At 45.4% G+C, this 24,561-nt stretch overlaps 1 protein-coding gene across 2 annotated transcripts in view; it reads left to right on the plus strand.

Annotated features, from left to right (window-relative positions):
• ASTN2 (astrotactin 2) overlaps nucleotides 1-24,561 on the plus strand; it is an 861,939-nt gene that overhangs the window by 108,300 nt on the left and 729,078 nt on the right. For both annotated transcript variants that reach the window (XM_029919897.1, XM_029919896.1), the window contains exon 2: nucleotides 14,603-14,790. In XM_029919897.1, coding sequence (XP_029775757.1) covers nucleotides 14,605-14,790 — 186 coding nt within the window. In that variant the 5' untranslated portion in view covers nucleotides 14,603-14,604. The remainder of the gene's footprint in view (nucleotides 1-14,602; nucleotides 14,791-24,561) is intronic.

Raw genomic sequence — 24,561 nt, forward strand, 5'->3', positions numbered from 1 at the left:
TCTGCCATGTTCCTCAGTTAACTGATGGAGGGGCAGGGGTGTGGGCCCGGGTAACTGATTTCAGAGACCCAGCCCTGATCCTACACTGCATTAAGGAGCTGGGGTGTTGAAAATGGGAAGGATGTTCACCTTTTCCTTTGAGCCATGTAGTTTTGGTTTTCCAGACATCTTCTATCAGGTTGATTAGCATGAGCCATAACTATGACCTTGGCCCAGAAACTGTTTTATGCAAAGTACCTTCTCATGAATATTTCCCTTTGCTTTCTCCAATGACCTAGGGAAGGAGTCAGGAGAGGAATTAGTCCTCCCATTTGACAGATGAGAAGACTGAGGTCTAGAGGTACAAATGCCTCCCAGAGGGTCACAGAGCCAAGGTCAGAGTAGAATATGTTTTTCCTGACCCCTAGCCTGGCAGTATGGGAATGACATTCCATCATCTCACTGGGGAGTCTGGCATTTAAATCCAATAATAAGGGGGGAAAAAAGATGTCCGGCAATAGTCACAGGAGTTCTTGTGCCCCACGCTCTTGGAAAGGACGTGATTTGCCATGATTCATGTGCTTACTGGTCTGATCATGTAGGACACTGGGGACAGCCTGAGCCTTTTCCTCACTCTCCTCTGGTGCACTCAGAAAATCAAGAGGGTCCTTCCCTCCTCCCCACCTCCAGCCTGGTGTCCTCTCATGTCCTTTGCCTGCGACAGAGCACCATCTGTGGTGGGTCTAAATTGGACTGAATGGTGTGGAATTGCAAGTCAAAAGGGTCCTGTAATCATCCCACCACCGGCCTGGGGCTGTGCTCCATCGCAGTGTTATAAATAAGGGTAATGGAGTAGAGGCTGAATAATAATCAAGGCCACTGTGAACAGGCACAAGGCTTATTTAAGGAATATAGGGGCAGATTATGCTTCTGAAGCTATGCAGCTGGGAGTCAGTCAATACCCATGCACTTACTCAAATCAGGGCCATGGAGATTTTGATTAGGGGGAGGTGGGGCCATGGGCAATATGGTAGGACCCCACCTGGGGGGAATTTTCCGAGGCCATGCCTTCTGTTCTGCGCATGCCCATTGAGCACCTACTCTGAGTTGGGTGTTAGGGAGAGAGCAGGCAGCAAGGGAGAGCAGGCCTTTCATTTTAAGAAGCTTGGAGACTCAGGGAGCAGAGGGTAGGTGAGGTGTGAAATAACCAAAGCAGTGATTACAATACGGCATGATAAGCACAGCAGTGAAAGGACATGGGGCTCCCGCACCCCAGCAGTGGGGACAGCGAGGCTTCACAAAGGAAGTGACATTGCGTTGTTCTTCCACTTATCTGTTGCTGTGTAACCAAATACCCCGAATGTAATGGCCTAAAGCAGGTTTTCAGCTCATAATTCTGTGGGGCTTGTGGTTTGAGCTGAGCTTAGCTGGACTAAGTTCTGGCCTTGGCAGATCTCCGTCCGGCTTTCTCATTCATCTGTGGTCAGCTGGTGGTTTCTCCAGGAGCTGGTAGTCCAAGATGGCTCCTCTCCCACATCTGGGGGGCACGTGGGAAAGTGGGCCGGGTTCCTATCATCACCCAGCAGGTTATTCTGTGCTTCTTTATGTGACAGTTTCAGGGCTTCCAAGTACAGCAGGAGAGAGCAAACCCTGACACTTTTCAAGTCCCCGTGTGTGTCATTTTTGGCATTGTCTTTTTGGCCAAAGAAAACCATGCAGCCAACTTTGATTCGAAGGGAGGAGGGATAGACTCAACTCCTGATGGGGATCTGCAGTGTCACACTGCACAGGTGTAGACATAAGGGGACGAATTGTTGACTGTTTGGTCTACTTACAGCTGAGTCCTGAAGATTAATAGGCAACAAAGAGAACAGCCTCGGGAGAGGGACAGCGTGAACAAGCACATGGGGGCATGTTTCCATAGGCAGGGCAATGGGGAGGGCATGACCCAGATGGAGACCTAGGCAAGGTGCAGGATGCTGACTGGTCATGAGCTGACCCCGTCATATGCCATGTGATGCAAGTTGGGGCTGTTTGGGCACTGCTGCAGGTGTTCTGTGTTGGGATGGGGGTGAGGTTAGAGGACAGGTGGACCCCTGTGTTCTTAGGCTTCACCTGGTTCCTCCCACTTCTGGGTCTCAGTCTCTCTCAGTAACATTTCCACCCATTGTGTCTCAGTATTCCCATCTGTAAATTGGAGTAGAGAGTCTCACCCTCTTGGACCTAGATTTTAATCTTGCATTGGCCCCATAGTTATCAAGCACCTGCAAAAAAAAAAAAAAAAAAAAAAAGTAAAAGGCTGAGCTACTAAGAGGGAACTAGGGGAGATAATAGCAACTCTTGGCCCAGAAGAGTCTCATGACTCAAAGGAAATGAGAATTGCAGACTGGTGAGGTTAGTGAACCAGGGAATGGAGGAGAATCTTGCTAGAGGAGCTTTGAGCTCAGAGGAGGGAGAGGGCATCTTGGGCAGGGCTTTTTGGAGGGGTGGCTACGGGAAATTTGGAAGGGGCGGGGGGGGAGATCTGTGTTGGGGAAGAAGAGATGAGGGTGTTTCAGGCAGGAAGTGCAGTGGGAGTGAAAACTGAGAGGCCGTGATGCCGCTTGGGGCCAGTGGACTGGGCTTTGGATACAGAGGCCGTGGGCGGCCCGCATCTGGCACTGCGATGAATTAATCACATAAAGGGATTCCTCCATGCCCAGCCTCTCCCACCTTGCTGCAAATAGCTGGTGGAGTAGGGGCAGGCTTGTTCACCCTCTTCATTTCTGTTCGATTGTGGATTTTTACAAGTTTCCTTTTTCCTCCCTTGGCCCACAACACTGGGTTGGACTATGCTCTCCTGACACATCTCATTTTATTACCTGTCAGGGGTGAGTCGAAGCCTATGGATCTCAGATGTGGAACCCTCTCGATTGAGGTAAGGAGGTTGGGGATTGACAAGTCAGACTCGGCAATAGAGACCTAAAAAGCCATCATGGTAGCATCTATAGGCAGGATGGAGTCCGCGCTTGACTTACAAGGGAATTCTACACCCTCCCCCCTTACTGGTAAACCACTTTCAGGAGTCGGTGAGGTTCCACCTTTTGTAAAACTCTGTCCCGCCCCTGCCCCAAATCTTTATCTCTAGCCCCCTTATAATCCATGAAGAGCTTTGGATTACGAGGCTGTGTGACTCAGGGCAAGTTGCTACCTCTCTGTGGTCCCCATTTCCCAGCCAGTAAAATGACGGATCAGGTCATTGATCTCCATCACTTGGCACTCCTTTGTATATGTGAGGTTTTCCATGATTCCAGGTCATAGCTAATAGAGATGACTTAAAAAGGGTGTGCAGGGGATGGGGGATACTGGGGACCAGGCAGAAGGTCGCAGACAATTTCCCAGTGAAGCAGGGTGCTTGATCCATCACCTCTGCCTTCTCCTTCTCCATATTTTGTACTGTGCCACCCCCCACTGCTCTCGAAACAACCTGATTCTTGTCTTGACAGTGGCGAGAGAGATAGGCAGAGTGATGAGAAGACAGAGGGCTGTCAGGGAATACACAGGTGCTAAATGCAGTGCTGGCTCCTTCAGACATGAATCTCTCTTAATTCTCAGGGCATTTGTCAAAGATTGCCTTAAAATTATGTATGTATGCATGTATGTATGTATTTATTTACTTATTTAGAGACCCTGTGAGAGCGAGGGAGGGACAGAGGGAGAGATTCCCAAGCAGGTTCCCTACTGTCAGTGCAGAGCCCAGTACAGAGCATGATCGCACTAACCATGAGATCATGACCTGAGCAGAAATAGAATTGATGCTCAAATGACCGAGCCCCCCAGATCCCCCAGAGATTGCTTTCATGACTCTGGTTTTCTGTATGAGGCAAGTGAAGCTTAGAGAGGTAAACCTAACTTGCTAAAGGTCGCTCAGTGGAAGGAACAAAGTGGTTTTAAGAATTTACTTCACCCCAAGATAGACTGCTTCACATATCTCTCCCAGGACAGATTTGCATTTTAAAAACAGGGCTCAATAGCAACACTTCATACCAGCAAAGGACTTTGTGATGATGGAATGTATGGACAGAGCACCTTGCTGAATGGGAGGTGCTGTCATGGTCCTCGTGACACACCCCTAGTGTGGACTTGGTCTGTCCGTCTTTTTTTTTTTTTAATATTTTTAAATTAGTTTAATGTTTTTAATTTATTTCTGTGAGACAGAGAGAGACAGCGTGAGCAGGGGAGGGTCAGAGAGAGAGGCTGGTACAGAATCTGAAGCAGGCTCCAGGCTCTGAGCTAGCTGTCAGCACAGAGCCCGACGCGGGGCTCGAACCCACGAACTGTGAGATCATGACCTGAGCTGAAGCCAGATGCTTAACCGACTGAGCCACACAGGCACCCTGGTCCATCCATCTTTTTACTCAAAGAGGCAAACTCCTTTTCTCAGCCCTGTTAGGACCACGGGGAGAACACTGGATTTGGAGTCAGGAAACCGGAGCTTGAGTTCACACTCTGCCACTTGCCAGATGGAAGATCTTGGGCTAACCCAGTCACCTGTTGGGCCTCCAGTAGGGCAGTTGAACAATGGATGTCCTACTTGCTCCTTTGTTTCTGTGTGTTTCCCGCCCCTAGCTGAGTACCTACCACAAGAGTGGGGGTTGGTGAAAGTCAGTCCCTGTCCCCATTCTTTGGGCTCCCTCTCCACAGCCATTTGCGATGTTGTGAAGTAGGGGAGGGGGAGAAAAAATTCATTGATTGTTTGGATGCATTAAGCAAAGAAAAGGAAGGAAAAGAAAGAGAGAAAGCAAATACACAGAGAAACCAAGAGCAAATAGTGAAGCCAAATGACAAAGAAAGACCAGGTGAAAAAAATGCAGCAAGGGAGGGAGGTAAATGGTTCGGGAGAAAATAACCAGGAGTAATAAGATTCAGTTCTATCAACTATCCATCTATTTTCAAATAGAATCTGAAATGATGTGCTTTTCTCCCTTGCCAATAACTCTTAATTCTCTTCCCCTCCCTTATTTAACTGCATACAACGGTATTATTTACCTCCACTGGGTGGCCAGGGAAAATAGGTTTTTGTTTTTTCGTTTTCATTTTGTTTTTGTTTTTTGTAAAAGGCACATAGTTCTCTGAGTATTTGAGAGCGGCAGATTGGGGGCAAAGGCAGAGATGGGCTGACAAATGGGGGTGAGGAAGGAGAGGGTCTGAGGTACTCCTGTGCTGTTCTTGTCCAAATGCCACTGCTCTGGCTGCATCCCAGCCCCTGCTCTTTCTCCATATGCTACCCCTATACCACATACCCGCCGAGGTAACCTCCCAACCCACATACCCCAGTGATGCCTCCTACAAGCATTGAACCTGGTCTGACATCAGGATCGGTTAGACTTATAAAATGTCCAGATTATAGACTCTGCCTGCTCACCTTGTCCAGACCCCTGATAAATGAGGAGCATTAAGTCACCCGTCACGTGCATTCCCGACACCCTGTGCATGCTGTCTCATGGCCAGTACGACAGGATTGTCACCCTTCATTGATTTTCCTTTTTCTGTTCTCCTAGACTGTGATTTTCTTGAGGGCAGGGAACTCATAAAATGTTCATTGAGTGATGCATTTATTCAACAAACATTTATTGGGCACCCACTGCATGCTAAGCCCTGAGGATGGCAGCTACCTAGACAGACACAATACTGTACCAGGAATGAATGAATGATTAATATATAAATAGATGAAGAAACTGAAGCAAGGGGAAAATACATTCGTTGTTGCTAGATAGTGGCCTTGCAGGAACATCATCCGAAATGGAAGGCAGCAGTCAGATTGGTCCTTTTACCTAATCTATAGGACCTAGCACTGTGCCTGGCACGTTTTAGACAGAAAATATATATCGAAGCTATATTCTTTTTTTTTAAATTTTTTTTCTTTTAAGTAATTTTTACTGCACCCCAGATGGGGCTTGAACTCACAACCTGGAGATCAAGAGTTGCATGCTCTACTGACTGAGCCAACCGGGTGCCACACGGAAGCCATATTCTAGAATGATGGGGATACTGATTGTGTTTGCTTCTAGGACTACCCTTGGGATTTTTGAGATTTCCAAGCACATTAATAGGCATGGCTTTATTTTCTCTTAATTCTATGTCAGATGTGATAGAAGTTGGACAGTGGGTGACCCTTCCCACCACACACACACTTTACAAAGAAAGAAAGAAAATCACAGAGGCTTTCTGACTTATCCTCAGGAAATCCAGCTAGTTGGTGGAGAAGCATCATGCAAACCTCTGGTTCTAACTCCAGACTCAATATTCTTCTCACAAATCCAGATTGCATGATTATTGATTAGGTTACAAAGACTGGGATCTAGCCATCCATCCGCCCATCCATCATCCATCCATTTATCCTGTCATTTTAATTTATGGTATTTGGAGAGCTTCATTTACCTCTAAACTAGGCCTTGATCTGATTGTATGGAGTCCCAAGTGGGGCCTAATCTTCATTATTCTGCTGGGAGATAGCCCATAGGTAAAGGCAGCCCCTTCTTTACTTTCTGCTCTGCAGACTTGCTATACCCTTCTATCTCTGTTTCCTCTGTAATGATGACCCTCTCTATTTCTACTGGCTTCCTCCCACTGCACCCTTGTGCACGTCTGCAATCCTGTCTTTTTGCCTTTGTGCCTTTCACCCATCTACAGTGCCCTCTGCCTCATGGCCACTTGTTGAAATCTTACCCATCCTTTAAGGCTCCTCCACAAAGAAGCTTTCTAGATCCAGCCAGAAGTCATCTCCTTTCCTTTAAGCATTCTACTTTGATTTATAGTTATTTATAGCATGCTTTTTCTCCGTTCCTTGGCCCAAGCTCCCGAGGATAGAGTCCCTCAATGCCAGATCTCAGAAAAGGTTGGTTGACTAAATGAATCTTTAAAGTGAGCATGTATCTGCCTCTAGCAGATGCAGAGGTAATAGATAGTCAATGTAGAAAATTTAGAGGAAAATGAACCAGATCATGATTAAAATCACCTCTGGTCCCACCACTTACAGAGCACTATTCTTGATGATCCAGTATATTTTTTTCTAACTGCATACACACATACTTATGTCTAACAGAATCATAAGATTATCTATTTTCTGTATAAACTTCTTGTCTGTTTCCATGAGAAATGCAAACTCTCTGGACATTTAAAGGCTGTCTTTCTCTTCATTTGCATTCACCAGGGTGCCTAAACTTGAGCCAGATGTAAAATAAATTTCTTAGTGTTGTTATATGGGAATCAAGCCATCACTGCCGTCCTGAGTTGGCATTTCTTCTCTCCGTCCTCTCGGAGTGCCTATTTGAATCCAGATATAGGGACAGCTCAGTTCAACTCAATAAACATTTATGGAGCCCTCTGCCCTGCGTTTGGCCACTGTCTCAGGCACTTGGGCACACAAATGACTCTGAAGTGGCCCTGCACTGGAGTCCAGTGAGAGGTCAGCTGTATAAACATATCATTTTAACATAGGTAAATACCAAATACTGCAAAGATAAATAGCAAAGGCCAAGACAGTGGTAAACTAGGGTGCTATAATTATGTGTGTGAAGTGATATGTAACAAATGTAACTGGAATGCTTACTGATGATCAAGATTAAGGCTAAAAACTACTTGGTCTTATTTAATTCTCAAAATAACTCTATGAAGTGTTTTATTTATTTCTATAATAGAAATAATAGCTCTATTTCTATAATAGCAGATGCTGTTATTATCCTCATTTGACAGATGAAGAAACTGAGGCACAAATAAGGTGAAAAGTTTGTCCAAAGACCCCTAGCTTGAGCACAAGGGAGCTGTGGTTCAAATTCAAGCAGTTGGTCTCTCAGGGTCTATGATATTGTATAGCATACAATACTTTCTCTTTATAGAAGCATAAAGGGACTTCTGGCTCATAGGGGGATCATGGAAATCTTCCAGAATAGGGGATAGGGTTGAGTAGGGAAGGCTCTCCCAGACTCTGAAGAAACATCTTTAGTTGAGGCAACTAAATGATGTGTTATAAAATTAAACTGATTTCTCTTGGCCTTAAAAAATGAAAGGCATCTTCTAAGACATTGAATTAGGAAAGAGCCTACTATATGTGGAGATTGCATAAATATTTGATCAGATTTAATGTGTAAGTGATGAGAAAGGAGTGAAGAAAGGTAAAATGGGGGAGAAATGCAGGTACTAGGCTCATGAAATTAGGTTTTATCTTGAGGGAAATCAGGAGCCATTGACGATTTTGAGCAAAGGAATGATGTGGTCAGATTTATAAGTTGGAAATTTAGTCCTGGTAGCTATTTGCATGATGGTTGGAAGGAAACCTGGATGTGGGCATACCAGTTGGAACCTTCCAAATAGTCTTCATTGACCCCCTGAGATCCACGCTTCACCCTTTCCTCCCTGCTGATGGTCCTGGATGGCTGACATGTATAATTTGCTCCACCCTTGGGGGTTTGGTTGGAATTGGCCCATGGAAGGTACCTGCAAGAGATCAGCAGTGGAAGGAGAGTGAGGGTGGACCATTTATTATCCCACCATCTCCATGATGGGCCTTATCAGTAGCTAGGTTATTATACTGAAGGCCACAACTCCTGTCTGGCAGCCCTTTTCTACAACTGTGGCTGTTTCATGGTTTTATAAATATCCCTCTCTTTGCCACTTCGGGCCTATCATGGTGACAGCTCCTTGCTGTTGCCAACCGTGAGGTGCTTCATCACTGGTTTACCTTAATTCTATGCTGATTAATTTTATGTGTCAATTTGACTAGGTTTAGAGGACGCCCAGAGAGCTGGTAAAACATTATTTCTGGATGTGTCTCTGAGCGTGTTTCTGGAAGAGAAACATTTGACTCAGTAGACCAAGGAAAGGAGAAAGACCTTAATCAATGCAGGTAGGCATCATTCAACCTGTTGAGGGCTTGAATAGAACCAAAAGGTAGGGGAAGGACAATCTTCTCTCTGCTTGAGCCAGGATATCCCATCTTCTCCAGCCCTTGGGCATTAGCCCTTCGAGTTCTTGGGCCTTTGGACTCAGACTGAGATTTACACCATTGGCTCCCTTGCTTCTCAAGATTTTGGCTTTAGACTGGACTGTGCCACTAGCTTTCCTGGGCCTCCTGCTTGAAGACAGCAGATTTGGGGACTTCCTAGCTTCCATAACCATACAAACTAACCCTTATTAATAAGTCTTTTTCTCATATACCTGTATATATTCCGGTTGCTTCTATTTTCTCTGGAGGACCCTGACTAATATACTCCCAAAGTCTTTGTAAACCATCCCTTCTCAGTGACCCTACTGAGTGTGTCTTCTCTTCCATAAGACCCTGACTGGCACAAGGCCATTTGAAGTATTCCACAAGAGAGACAATAAAAGTCTGCATTGAGGCAACCATTGTAGAGATGAAAAGGAGGGCATGTGTTTGAGACATATCTCCATAAGGTCACTCAGCAGGACTTGCTGTGTAGAGATGCCCCCCCGCCATGAATTTTGGGACAGCTAATGTAAGGGTGGTGGAAGTCAACATCTCTACCTTTCTCAACTCTTTGTACCTAGGCAGTGAGCCCATCTCACATAATGTCTGCTTTCCCCCAGTGACGCAAAGCCCATTTGCAAACTCATCAGAAGTGCTCTCTGGCCTTTTGCGAATAATCTGCTGGAGGGTCAGCTGGAGCTGTGGAATCAGAAGGAGGGTTAGTTAGCCACTTGGGAGATGTTACCAAGATGGCTGGTGATCAGAAGGGCTGCTTATTTTCATAATGACCTTCAGGAATTAAATAAAAATACAATGAGTGCCATAGATTAGGAAGAACAAGCCAATTAAAAGCACAACATGCCTTCGGGAATTTTTATTTCTTTTCCAGGAGGCTGAAAGGCATCTGTGGCTGCTAAGGCAGGATGGCAGTCTACCCAGAATCACTGATGAAGGCTGATCCTCTCACTTGGCTTTAGCGGGGTGGTTGAGGGGATTTAAGCCTATTGAATATTTCAGGAGTTGCAGCCCATGGGGGGAGAATAGAGAAAGATGAAAAGGCAATCCCTGTGTTTCTTTATGATTCCAATATAAAACCAAGCTATCCGAGGTGGGAGGGAGGCAGGAGGTGGAGTCAGCCTACCACCGGAAGGCATGGCGCACCAATTCTCCTCCTTTAATATCTGCTGTTTCATTTTATATTCATCATGTCAGCATAATCTGCCTTTATGGGAATCGCCTTGGTTCCCGACCAAATGCGTTTAGTCCCCCTTTTGCTTTAAGTTTGATTGTAATGTGACTTGAAGACTTCAATGAAATGTTTATATGGAAGGACTAGGGGAAGAGGAAGGGGAAAATGCAATTGGAAAATCAATCAGCGGGGAATTTCAAGAGCTGGCCTTGGTTATGCTAGTATTCTTTTGACCTGGTTTTAATGGACACAGGACTGGCGCTCTGATCAAGTGTACTTCACTGATTCCTGGCCACATGCTGAAGAGAGTACACTCTGTCGCTAGGGATTCAAAGTCCTTAACCCTGTGTCTGAAGTGCATTTCCAGCTGATATCCTGCCACACTCCTACTTGCACATGCAGTATTAGTGCCCCGAAACACCCAACAGCCCAGCTCGTCTCCATGCCTCCTCTGTCTGAGGGCCAACAACATGCCCATTCTTTGCAGCGTTCATGTTACCATGTTTATAGAGTAACTCTTTGTGTCTAAGCTAGGAGAGTCCACCCTCGAATTCCCAGTAGACCTTTACTTACTCTGTCTTTAATACTCTAATAAAGTTAAACTTTACTTCCGTGTTCTTATTATGGACGCATGTGTGTATGTGTGTGTGTGTGTGTGTGTGTGTGTGTGTGTGTATTCATCATTGGCGATTCAGTAATTTTTAATTAAGCACTTGTTATGTGTCGGGTACTTTTAAAAGTACTTGAGATATGGCAGGAAATCCCTCCTCTCATGGAGAGGCAGGCATTAAATACATGTTTAAGAAAATTCATAAGATTGGGGCACCTGGGTGGCTCAGTTGGTTAAGCATCTGACTCTTGATTTTGGCTTACATTGTGATCTTGCAGTTTGTGGGATTGAGCCCTGTGTCAGGCTCTCTGCTATCAACGTGGATCCTACTTGGGATTCACTCTCTCCCTCCCCCTCCCCCACTAGCACTCACATGTGCTCTCTCTCTCTCTCTCCCTCTCAAAATAAATAGATAAACAACAACAAAAAAAATAAAATGCATAAGATTAATTTTGAATGGTGATAAATGCTATAACACATTTTTGTAAAGGGGATACAGGAGAGTGTGAGGTGTATAGAGAGAACTTAACTAAAACTGGCTGAGCTTCTCTGAACAGGTGTCACTTGGTCGGAGAAACCAACACTGAGAAGAAGGTGGTTACAGGGTCTGGGAGAAGAGTTCCAGACAGACAGAATGAAGAGTCCTTGTGTCCTGAGACCAGAGTGAGCCTGGTCTGTTTGAGGGACAGTTGTAAGTCCTGCAGGACTAGAGCACATGGGGGGGAATGGGCCAGAGTAATGCACAGCGTCTGGGGCCACATTAAATGGGGAGTGTCTGTGTGTGTGTGTGTGTGTGTGTGTGTGTGGGGTGTGTGTGTGTGTGTGGGCAGGGAGATGCCAGATGGGGAGTGGGTAGAATTTCTGCCACTAAAGGATTGAGCTTCCTGAAGGCAAGATTATGCCTCATGCCATTCTGTATTCTGAGCTACTAAAGTGCCACAATTGAGTAGGCCTTCAATACAGTGTGTTGAATGAACAAATAAACACAAGCATGAATGAATGAATGAGGGAATGAATGATCAGGCATTCTGCTTCTGCCAAGGTGGTTTTCTCTTTGAGGCTCCGTGGCCCTCCTTCCCGCCTCAGCAACAGTTTCTTCCTTTGTAATAGAGTGAGTCCAGAGCTGATTTCTGTGATTCAATATTTACTGTGTTTCACACACTGTTATTATCATTTAACGTTTACTGTCTGCTGACTGTGCACTCATCACTGTAGCAAACAAAGAGCTCAATCTAGTTTTGGTTCATGGGCTAATTTAGTCAAGGAAAAGGAGATGTTGTAAGAGCTACCGGCAGAGTAGAAATTGTGTGGACTGGAAATCTGCTGGGTCTATCTGGGTATAAATTCACCAGTGGCCTTAAGAGAGTGACTCACCGTCTATGACCCTCCATTTCCTAATCTGAACGTGAGGGGGATGAGCTTCTTCAGTGGTGGGATTTCGAGCACAGGCTGGGGAAGGAGAGCTCCAGGAGGGAAGAGTGCGGGTTTCAGCAAGCCCTCCTTCCCTGACTCTGCCTCCTCAGTCCCAGGCCGTGTCAATCATATGTAGCACTCTAAGTGCCTGCAGTACCATGGCACAGGAGTGCTTTTTCTGGAGCTGCTGAAGGAGAGGCAGCTATTTCCAGAAGTGACTTGCAGCCATGGGGTCCCTGGGCCGCTGGTTCTGGGCTTTAACGCACCGAGAGAAATATGAGGGAAGTACTGAGCAAGGCCATTTACCACATCTTCACCTTGCCTTGGCCCAGCTGGCCGGCTTCCAGGGGCACCACTGCCCGGGCTTCGGAGGTTGAGGTCAGGAGGTGGGGTGGTGTGCAGAGAGAAGGTGCTGGGAAAAGGGCCACTTCACAGATGGGCACTTAGCCAGCCTCTCTCAGGGCACCCCACGATGAGCTCTCAGGGTCCTTGATGGTCTCCAGCCTGCTCAACCCTGAGTGCAGGAGGGGAGCCCAGTAGGTTTTCACTTGGACTCATAGCTTACTTCTGGCCTCCTTGTCTTTTACTTGGAATGAGGTGGGGAAGGCTCTTGAGGGTTTGGAGCTAAGGGAAGCTAACAGGGTCTGGCATGTCTCCTCTGGTTTCTGGGTGGGAATCTGCGCAAGAGCAGAGGGACAAGAAGGGAGTGGAGTTAGGAAGCGCTTGTAGTAGGTCAGGAAAGAGAGGGTGGTACTTTGGCCCTGGCGGTTGTAGGAGAGGAGCCAGGAAGGGAGGGAACACATTTGGGGTGGCTTTTGAAGGATTTCCTGGTGGACCGGAGGAGGAGAGGGAAAGAAAGCAAGCAGTCAAGGATGTCTCAAGGATTTTTTTCAGAGCAGCTGAAGGGTGAATTAGATTCTGTCCCTGTTAATAATAATAATGATAATAAATATTAATAGCTAACTTTTTATAGCACTTATCAAGTGCCAGATGCTCTTCCCTAAGGACTGTTGATTGTGAACCTCAAGGAGTTAGTCTGTGGGGAGTGGACGATGCAAGAATAATTCAGTAGAATTTGGTGAGCAAACATCATCTCTTCAAGGTGACTCTTTTCCCTTCAGTGTCACCAAACATGGCAGGGGTTGTAGTGGGGCATAGGGAGAGCTGATTGGAAATGAAGTTCTAACTCAGTTTCCCCATCAATCCTCCTCAGATGTGTGTGTGTGTGTGTGTGTGTGTGTGTGTGTGTGTGTGTGTGTGTGTGTACACATATATGAGGTCTTTGGTGACTATGGGAATACTACCCCTAGGTCAGAATACTAGTGCCGTGCTCCAGATCCCAGACATCATTACAGCTACTTGTCTACGATGGAGTGTCTCTATCTCCTCTGGCAGCCCTCACTTGAGTGAAGTCTTGGAATGCTAACAACCTTCCCCTTTCTTCATAAGACACCCTGATAAGTCTTTGTCCTTCTAGGACATTTCCAGGGACACATGACACATTCCTCTAGTAGGCAGTATTATGAGAAGATTGTATGATCTTAGCGCAAGAACACTTCTTCTAAGTAATCTCTACACCAAAGCAGGGGCTCGAACTCACAACCCCAAGATCAAGAGTTGCATGCTCTACTGCCTGAGCCAACCAGGTGCCACCAGTGCAAGGATACTTCCTGAATGCTAATGCTGTCACCCTCTTACTTAATAAGAGGCTATGATGGTACTGAATGGAAGTACTATTAAAACAATAACTTAGAACATTAGTGTGGGGAAGTGACTTTTGAAGTATTTTTAAGCCATGGAAACTTTGTGCTGACACTCCCTTGCTAGGGGTGCAGTATATACCCTAGCGAAAAATAGAACTGCTCTGACTGAAGCAGGAGAAATAGGCTCAGAACAACCCATTTGCCAAGCTCCTTTCCTATAAAGGGTAATCCTGAGGCACCCAGGCTGGGCCACATGGTCTCTCAGGCCTTTCCAGCTCTGGGGTTCTGCAGTGATGATCTGACACTTCCAGCTCAGGTTCTAAAGAATTCACACTCTAAACCCCTGGTCTTCTCACACATGGAAATGTCCTCCCTTTGCCGTCTTCCAGTTCCATGGCCTCAGGAGAGTGCAAACTCTTGAATCTCTTGCTTAGATTGATCCCGCCTACTTTGAGTGGACTGACTTACCTTGTCATGGATGGTGCTATACACAAGGACCCCAGACAGACCTGGGTTCAACTTCTGTCTCTGACACTCTGTTGCTTGCAGAGATTCTTGGCCACAGTTGCCCCGTGTATAAATGGAAGTGATGGCATCTGGCTCATAGACTTGATGGATGGAAAGGCATCCTGGTACAAAGGAGGTGTCTTCTGATCTTCTGAACATGTGTGGCTCCTTCCCTCCCTGGAAAACCGAGGCCCAGGCAATGCTGCTCACCCAGCACCTTTGGTCTTGTCTTACAGAGATGTCTGGCACGGCGGCGGACATCTCACTGGTGCACTGGAGACAGCAATGGCTGGAGAATGGCACCTTGTATTTCCACGTCTCCATGAGCAGTGCTGGGCAGCTGGCCCGGGCCACGGCGCCCACACTCCAGGAGCCTTCAGAGATTGTGGAGGAGCAGATGCACATTCTCCACATTTCTGTGATGGTGAGTGAGTGGGAATGCCATAAGGTGCTGAGGGGTGGAGAGGGTGAGGTGGGGAGACTGTGGCGGGAGGTGGGGGTTGCCATTGGAGGGTGGAAAAGAATTGTCTGAGTGCAAGAGGTTAGAATGATAAGCAAGGTCAGGTGAATTCTGTGGTGTCACTTGGACTGATGCATGCCCATCCATCATCTGTCAGCTGTGACAAACTAATTGTGCTTCAGGAGAAGAGAATAAAGGGTCTCGAGTTCCTTGGCCTTTTGGTCGACATCTCTAGGAATAGCTGTTTAACATCTGTCACGTGCTTGGCCTCAGCCGAGGGCTGAGGTTCAGCGCTCCAAAACACAACTGGCCTTTCCAAGAATGACTGAACAAACAAAATCGGAACAGAATTGGAGCAGGGCTGCCCTTTCCCAAGTGCCTTTGATGAGCCAGATACTTTGACCCTCACAGCACCTGCTGCAGTGTTGTGGCCCTTGGCGCTGGGCGAGGCTTAGCCACAATCACACATAGTAGCCCCTCTATTACCCTCATATTATGGTTGTGAATACTGAGTCATGGGGGCAAGGAAACTTTACCCAAGGTCACATAGCTAGTAAGAGACAGAGATGCTCTTGGGTGTTTGAACCCCTAAGCATGTCTGACTACAAAGCCTGAACTTTGCCCTCTACACTATTTCTCTCAGTGCAAGAATTTATTGACTGTCTAACTGTGTGTCAAGCACTGTGCAGGACACATTTATGGACATTAACTCATTGCATTCTCACCAAGAATGCATGAAGTCAGGCATGTCACCTCCATGTGAGGGATGAAGTTACGGGCACAGAGAGGTGAAGTGACCTTCCATCTCTGTCAGCCCTATGACCTGGAGCTCTTGGGGTCTGCTATCTCTTCAGAGAAGGCTGTTCGGGCTTAAATCACTTGAATGGTAGTCTACGATGTGTGTAGGCTCATATTAATGGTTTCTTTAAAAAGCTGTAGTTAATGGCTCGGCATGGTAGATCAGAAAAAACAAATTCATTATGCAGAATGTACAGGGTCTAATTGGCTCAAGAAGAGATCTGATAATAGCTAAAAGTGACATCCCCCCAGTGCTTTTCACTCTTCAGGCCATTATTTTCTCTTGTCGCACGGCTTTGCCAGATGCATAAGCATAGGAAATGTTATTCCCAATGTACGTGTGAGAAAGGTATGGCTCAGAGAGGTGAGGAAATTGGCATAGGGCCACTCAGCACAGTAGTGTTCCCACCCACTCATGTTATTTTCCATTCAGCAGCCAACCACATTTATTGAGAGTCAGTAGTGGGGGCAGATCTTTGCTCCTGGTCTCCATTCTCCTGGTTCCTCTTCACCTAACACTATGCATTAGACATTCTGATTAGGGCTGAATAAGAGCTTGGAAGTTTTCTCTTTTTGGAAAAACACACACATACCCCAGCCAGACAGCAATGTTAATTTTGGACCTAACGCATGCTCATCACGTGGAGGAACAAATCAAGGCCTTTGTGTTATTCATGGAAGGAGTGTGATAGACTTTTCCCATATATATATATTTTGCAAATGATGCAGCCACATGCCACACCAGGTGAGTGCCTGAATGCTAACTTTGGGGTGCAGATGTTTCAGGGTACTTGCTAAAGTCTTCACGGGGCACTGGGCACCATCGGGTGCCAAGAAGGCTTGAGGGCCGTGACTTACTTTTTTAATGTTGGAGAGTGAGACTTTATTTTTGATTAATATTTGTTAAGCATTTTCTGTGTTTGGCATCACATTTGCTCATCTACATCATTCCCATAACCCAGTAACCTAGAAGGTATAATCTCAATTATAAATGAGCCCTGAATGGACGTTCTTTGCTTCTAGGTTCAGTGTTAGTTCCACTAAATCACACTCTCTCTCTGAGGACTATAGGTGTTCTTCCCCTTTTTATTCTTCTCAGTGAGTTCAGCGTGGAAAGAACTCACCAAGACCCACGGAAATCTGAAATTCCTGGGATTCAGGTTACAGCTGGCAGAGGAGGCTGTGTGGAGGTTGGCACAGTCTGGGTCTCCCATGCTCACACACTAACGCGGCCCAAGGCTACCACCTTGTGATCCCGCCAGTTCTTTTCTACTTTCAGGGCTCCAAAATCTGGATCTTTCCTATCCTCCTCTTACCTTTAGGAGATAGAGTCATGTCCAGTAAACTTTGAACCCTAAGTCATTCATTAATGGCAGCCTGGCTTCTCTGAGGTGATGGAGGGGGGCGTGGAGGTTAATAAGCACAGATTCCAGAGCCTGAGTGCCTGGGCGTAAAGTCCTTCTGTGCCACTTAACACTCTGGATGATCTTGGGCAAAGTTTTAAATTCCTCTGTGCCTTGTTTCTGTCATCTGTAAATGAGGCTTTCACAAATTCTTACTGTGTATGTACACCGAGCACTTGTATCTGAGGAGCTTGGCACATTACACCATTAGTTCTTATTCTTAGGGGCATTTTCATTGAAAACTTTAAGATGTGCTGATTTAATATACTCTTTCATTTCATAAATGGATAAACTGAGGTCCACACATGGGCTGCAAGCCATCCAGGGTCCCCAGCCAGTTGGTGGAGCTTGGCCTGGACAGCACACCTCCCTGTGGCTTAGACTGTTCTCTGTCCTTGCTCTTCTGGCCACAGTTCAGCAAGAACCAAAAGAGTGTTTGCTTTCTTCTCCCCTAAACAACCATTCAAAATAAATAGCACTGAGAGTGGCTAGGATCTGTTTCCCCGTTTCATAGATAAGAAACTGGAGACTCAGTGAGTTTAACTGACTTCCCGAGGGCTGTGTGGTTAACAAGGATGTGGTTCTGGGAGCGGGCTTTTCCTAAGATTCTAAACTCATGCCACATGGTTACTCATAACAGGGTGGCCCCTGGTCTATCCAATTTTGCATTGTTTCCATCTTTGGTGAAGATCTGCGATGGTTTGTGAGAAGATTCATATCATTCCAGGGTCTCTGTTCTCCATTCCCGTTTCTCAGGACACCTATGTGGGGCAACCAGCTCCGGCTCAGTCATCGGAACCTGCTACAACCCGTGCTTCCTGGAATAGAACCAGCACGTTCTTTGAGTTTGTTAAGACCTGAGCCTGAGATATTAATGAAATCAGTAGCTATTGGTGTGACTTGGTCACCCAAAGATTAAATGGTAAAATCAGTATTTCACTCTATATTGGCTGATTCCAGAACCTCCACCATTACTCTGCATAGTAGTCTGCCACTTCTCTTCTCTCTGCATCAGCTGTTGGCTTAAATTTGTAAGACCTCATGTGCAAATTCATGCACAGACTCCCTCCTTGTGTGGAATCTATGGGTACCTTCAGGCGGGGCGGCGGGGGGGCAGGGATGTTGACTGAAAAGTCAACTCAAATGTTGAACAGTATTTCTGTTGCTAGCTTTATGACTTTGGCCAAATCAAAATCATCATTGATGAAACTGGGATAACGTTCCCTAATTCTCAGAGTTTTTCTAGGTACTGAATGCAGTCATAGGTGCCAGTGTCCGGCACAATGAAATTAATGGCCACCACCATCGGGGACTTTCTGTATATCAGGCACAGCCTAGGTACAGCACATGGGTTACTCCATTCTATTGTTCTAATACTCTGTAGGATAGATTCCGTTATTTCTCTCATTCTCCCACCATTTATATGGGTGCGCCCCAGCGAGGGGGTGGTTATAAGGGCCCATCACCCCTGTCTGTGGCAGGACAGACCTTTCCAGGTGTTTGAACCATCTGGCGCTGGATAACTGAGTCAGGGGGTATTCACTTCCTTGTCTCTGGGGGTATGCAAGCAAAGGCTAGAAGCCCTAGTCATCAGGATTTTGAGAGGAAAAATACTTAAATTAGATGACTAGCGTGGTTCTCTCAAACTTACAACATCTATAATTCTGTGGCATAATAATATATAGAAAAATACTTTGAGGATTATAAAATGTCACATAAATCTAAGGAATTATTGTTCCCATTCTCAATCAGACGCTTTGTTTAAAGGATTTGTGTGATTTGGGGATAATTCTTTGTAAAGCTTTCTGTGAAAAATGACTTTAGATCATTTCCGAGACCCTTGCATTTATTCATTCACAGCATTCCATGCATTCCTTAGTTCATTGATTCAATCACTCAATCATGCAGCGGTTTACTTGCCTGCTAAACCTAACAATGAAAATCCTATCTGGAAGAAAAAGAGAAAAAAGAAAAGAAAAAGCTTTTAAAAACTCAACCACAAGCTCAGAATGAGCCAACTATATGGTAACAAGTGGTAAAAATGGTTCTACATTTTATTTTTTTGACTTATTTTTTATTAAAATTTTTAATTCTTTATTTTTTGGGGGGACAGTGAGGAGAGAGAGAGGGAGACCTAGAATCTGAAGCGGGCTCCAGGCTCTGAGCTGTCAGCACAGAGCCCTAACGGGGCTTGAACTCACAAACCATGAGATCATGACCTGAGCCAAAGTCAGATGCTTAACCGAGTGAGCTATCCAGGCGCCCCTGTTTCCACATTTTAAGTTGTATTAATGAAAGACTAGTTTTCTGAATAACTAGTTTTAGAGGTTCTAGATAAGACCTGAAACAATGTGTTTACTTTTGGGTATCCCATGCTGAGAGAAACAATAATTAAAAAAAGTTATGAGAAACTGTGGAAAACAGTGAAGAATCTGAAAATAATAATGTCAACAAGCACTGTTTTAATGCTTAGTGTTATATTATCGGCATATATTTGACTCATTCATTCCTTTAAATGATCTCCATTCAACAGATATCATTGTTACTCCTGTTCTATTTTTGAGAAAATGCAGGGACAGCGAATATAACTGATGTGCAGGAACTGTGGATCGGGGTCCCCAGGTTCATATTCTGGCTCCATAACTGACTTACTAGCCATGGAACATGGGCATCTCTCCTTCCTCTGCATCCATTTCCTCATCTGGAATGGGGTGAGGACGGAAGTAACTCCCTGAGGGGGTTGCTCTAAGATGAATCACATATGGCACATATGCTAGAACCTGAGACGGCCAGGTCTTCCCAAGTGTTAGGACCCTGTCCTTTATTTGTGTATTAGTTTCCGAGGGTTGTGATAACAAAGTGCGCAGACTGAGTGACCTCACGCATGTGTTGTTTCACGCTTCTGGAGGCTAGATTTCCGAGATCAATATGTAGGCAGAGCCACATTCCTTCTGAAGGCACTGGAGGAAAGGTCTGTTTCAGATTCTGGGAGTTCCTTGGCTTATGACAGCGCAGCCATGGTTTTTACGTGGCATTCTCACTGTGTGTGTGTTTATCTCTGCGTCCACATTTTCCTTTTATGAGGACGCCAGTTAAATTGGAGTGGGGCCCACCATAATGACCTCACTGTAACTTGCTTACTTCCATAAAGACCCAGTCTTCATATAAGGTCACATTCTGAGGTATTGGGCATTAGGAGTCCTACATATATTTTGGTGAGAGGAACAATTTCTCCAATAACAAATGTCATTGCTGTGTTGTTTATAAGTGATATTTTTGAAGAATACCAGGGCAGGCCAGGGCCATTCCAGACTGCAGGTGCCAAAAGCCTTTTGGACAGAAAGTGGGGAAAACCTTCCTAAGAGGGATTATTTTAAAAGGAAAGGTGACAATGATCTAGTGGTGGAAAAACCATGGGATACATATAGCTTCATAAGACTCGGGTGTCTCAGCCCTGACACTCATTTGCTCCCTGATTTTAAGCAGCTCACATCCCTTCTCAGCCTTAAGATCCCCATCTATAAATTGAGATTATCAGGCATTTATCAGTTGCAGACATGATGAAATTGGGTAACACAGACCAAGCCCATTTTTATATAAGTGTGCTGTACCACATGAACCCCATTTATTTTTTTAAGAAAGTGGAATTTTAAAAATCACAGATACATATATTAAGTTTTAAAAATTTATATCATATAAACCCAGTAGCTTGGCCTTGACCTGCCTCAACAAGGATGCAGTGAAAGCTTGCCAGGGTCTCTAGCTAGGCTTACGGGACTGTGAGAAGAATAAGCCATGGCTTCTGTCCATTGGTCACGTGGCTTATCTCCCACAGCATTTAGGGATGCAGCACAATGAAGTGAAAGGAGTCTAGTCTGGTGTCAGGAGCCCTGGATTCAAGCTGAGAGTCTGTCTCACAGCATCTGTAGAGGTTTGTATGTCTTCATTTCTGTGAGTTTCTTGGTTGGTCATTTGCAAAAGTGGAATTAAGATTGAAATCATGACTTGGGAACTGAGACAATGCACAAGAAAGGATTTGGCTAGGCTTCCCCAGAAGCAATGGAGCTATAAAATATGGTTGGAATGTGGGAGCCGAAAGCACCTTTGCCCTTGCAGAATCCAACTCTTGTAGATGAGTCAACTGGTACATGTTTATTCTACAACAAATCGCTCTGAATCTTGGTGACTGATGGAACAGTGCTTTCTTGTGCTTGCACATTCCATGTTGGGAACCACAGTCTCTGTGGCTCAGCTCTGCATGTCTTCTCGTTCTGCAGCTGCGGCCGAAGGGGAGCCCCAGCCAAAGGTTTCCATGGCAGAGGGATTGAGCAAAAGAACTGGCAGAAATCGAGGATGCTTCTTCAAGCTAGAGCTCAGACAGAGGGTTCTCTCACATTCTCTGGCCTGGGCCAATACGCATCATGTGGTCCAACCCAAAGCCAATGGTAGGGGTATACAGTCCTTTACAGAGGATGGTCACGCGGACAGTTGCATGCGCCAGCAGTCTAGATCCCACTTTCATTTTGTGGGTGGAGAGAATGAGGCTAGAAAAAGGATGTTCTCCATCCCGATTACCCCATTTGCCCAGGCCAACAATCAAGCCCAGACAGAAAATCCTGGAGATGGCAAGAGGCAACTTAGAAAGGGGTACAAAGGCAGTTGCCTTTGGGCCAAAATGGAATGCAGGTTGGGACTGTGGATAAGAAAAAAAAATCTGCAAAGTATGAGACAGAGGGAGGCAGAGAGAAAGACAGGAAAAATAGACATCTGCTAATACTCATTGAGTGCCTCTTCTGTGTCAGGTATATAGAAACTACCAGAGACAGGGGCGCCTGGGTGGCTCAGTCGGTTAAGCATTCGACTTTGGCTGAGGTTATGATCTCATGGTTCGTGGGTTCAAGCCCCATGTCAGGCTCTGTGCTGACAGCTAGCTCTGAGCCTGGAGCCTGTCTTCAGATTCTGTGTCTCCCTCTCTCTATGACCCTCCTTTCTTCATGCTGTCTCTCTCTTTCTCTTTCTCAAAAATAAATAAAACATTTAAAAAAAAGAAAGAAACTACCAGAGACAGAAATACAGGGAAACTGAGAAAATGGGAGCTGATGACAATGAGAGAGAAGGAGAAAAATACAGGGAAACTGGTAGGAATGGACAGGTAAGGATTTAGTAGTAGAAGCAGAGACCATCAAAGAGGAAGCAGAATGAAAGGCGGGGAGGAAGGAACCACACAGAAGAAAGGGAAACAGAAGCAGAGGGGGAGGGGCAGATAGAACCCAAGCCCAAGAAAAAGTGGTGGAGGGGTGCTGGGGTGAGGAGGGGGCTGAGGAGGAAGTCAGGGGGTGACAGGGACAGAAGGCCTCCTGCAGAGACAGGGAGGGGGCACCAGCACAGTGGTCTGAGAAGAGGGAGCCGAGGAAAAGGTGGAAAAGAGAAGGGAGAGGGGAGAGCCAGAGATGGAAGAGAAGCATACTGGGGGACAAGGGCAGATGGCAGGTTGACAGAGTTGCGGGGGTGTTCCCACAGTGGCGCCTCTCCACCTTCACACTCCAGCTTATTGTACATTTCATTTTACTTCAAAAGCCTGATGCTTCTGGGGCACCTGGGAGGCTCAGTCAGTTAAGAATCCAACCTCGGCTCAGGTCACGATCTCAAGGTTCGTGGGTTCCAGCCTGGTGTTGGGCTCTGTGCTGACAGCTCAGAGCCTGGAGCCTGTTTCAGATTCTGTGTCTCCCTCTCTGTCTGCCCATCCCCTGCCTGTGCTCTGTCTCTCTGTCTCTGAAAAACAAATAAACATAAAAAAAAAAAAGAACCTGAAGCTTGTGTGCAGTATTCTAACAACACAGAAAGAGTGTGCGTGTGCCGTGCAGTATTCACATTGTATATTCCCCTTTGCCTGTACCCTGTGCCAGCCCACCGTGGAAATGTCCGGTGAACTTGGCCTTTGACATAGTACAGCTTCCAGCTCCACCTTCAGTTAATTCCTCCTCCTCCCCTCTCCTGATCCTCAGAAGACAGCTTGGTTTGGTGGAAATAACATATGTTTGGACAGATAAATGGTGGTTCAGAGTGTGACTCTCCCTTACTCTTGTTCTTAGACACATTCCTTACCTTCTCTGATTGTTACTTTCTCCTGAATTTACAGTGAGGCTGTGGATCCCTCATTCATGTGGCTAAGGGGAGAAATAAATGATAGAAGACACATGAAATGTCTTAGTGCTCAGAGAAGACCCCTTTCTTTTCTTTTTGATATTTCCCCCTAATTCATGCTCATGCTTGGCCCTCACAGGCATTTCTTGAGCTAAGTTGGGCAGGAGTTATTAAGAACACTGACTCTGAAACACTGATATAAGTAGATATAGGCTAAAATGAATGCGATAGAAGAGATAGCTCTTTTTTACAATAGAATCCTAATAAATAAATAAATATAGAAGGAAAGAGGGAAGTAGAAGACTACCATTATGCAATCACCACTGTAATAATTACTACTGACAAGATCCACTGATGTATACTAATGTATAATCTAATTATATAATGTATATAATGTATAATAGTAATTGTTTAATGTATAAAGTATATTAATGGGTGAAACTTCAAGAAGAAGCAGGATATTTGCAGAATCTCAAAGTATCCTCCCCTGGATATTTATTAACTATGAAAAGAAAATGGGTGATTTATAGTAGAGAGTCTAGCAGATACTAGTATCTATCAGCTTCTAGGGCTGCTGTAACAAATGATCACAAACTAGGGGGCTTGAAACAACAGAAGTTTATTCTGTCACACTTTTGGAGGCCAAAAATCCAAAATCAGTGTCTCAGCAGGCTTTGCTCTCTCCAGTGGCTCTGGGGGATAATCCATTCCTTGCTTCTTCTAGTTTATGGAGGTGCCAGTGGTCCTGTGGCTCGTGGCTGCATACATACATACATACATACATACATACATACATACATACTCCTACATACATACATACATGCATACATAAATACTCCTACATAGGTAGCTCCACATCTCTGCCTTAGTCTTTGTCTCACCTTCTTCTGTGTTCTCTCTTCTGCGTGTCTCTCGTAAAGATGGGTTATTGGATTCAGATCCCTCCTGGATAATTCAAGATGATCTTCTTTTGTAAAATCTTAACTTAATTACATCTGCAATGACTTTTTTTTTTTTTTTCCCATTTTCCACATAAGGTAGCATTTACGGGTTCTGGGGACTAGGATGTGGACCTCTCTTTGTTAGGGTCTACCATTCAACCTACTTCCTCACGTCTACCAGCTTACCATCACCAGAAGTAAGACAGATAGACATCACGGATCCACTGATAGGGTGCGCTGAGAAGGGCGCAATGCCATTTCTGATGCTTGTCAAAAATGTGTATATACCCTTGTTGTAGTCATGAAGATGTATCAGACACACCCCATAGTGAATGACATTCTCCGACATAATTGGCCAGCACTCTTCAAAAGTGTCAAAATCCCCATTAGGTTTCTCTTGCTAGACTTATGAGTGAAAACATATGGTATCTGTCCTTCTCTGCCTGACT

Source organism: Suricata suricatta, chromosome 13 (genome assembly GCF_006229205.1).
Source record: "Suricata suricatta isolate VVHF042 chromosome 13, meerkat_22Aug2017_6uvM2_HiC, whole genome shotgun sequence".
Taxonomy (NCBI): domain Eukaryota; kingdom Metazoa; phylum Chordata; class Mammalia; order Carnivora; family Herpestidae; genus Suricata; species Suricata suricatta.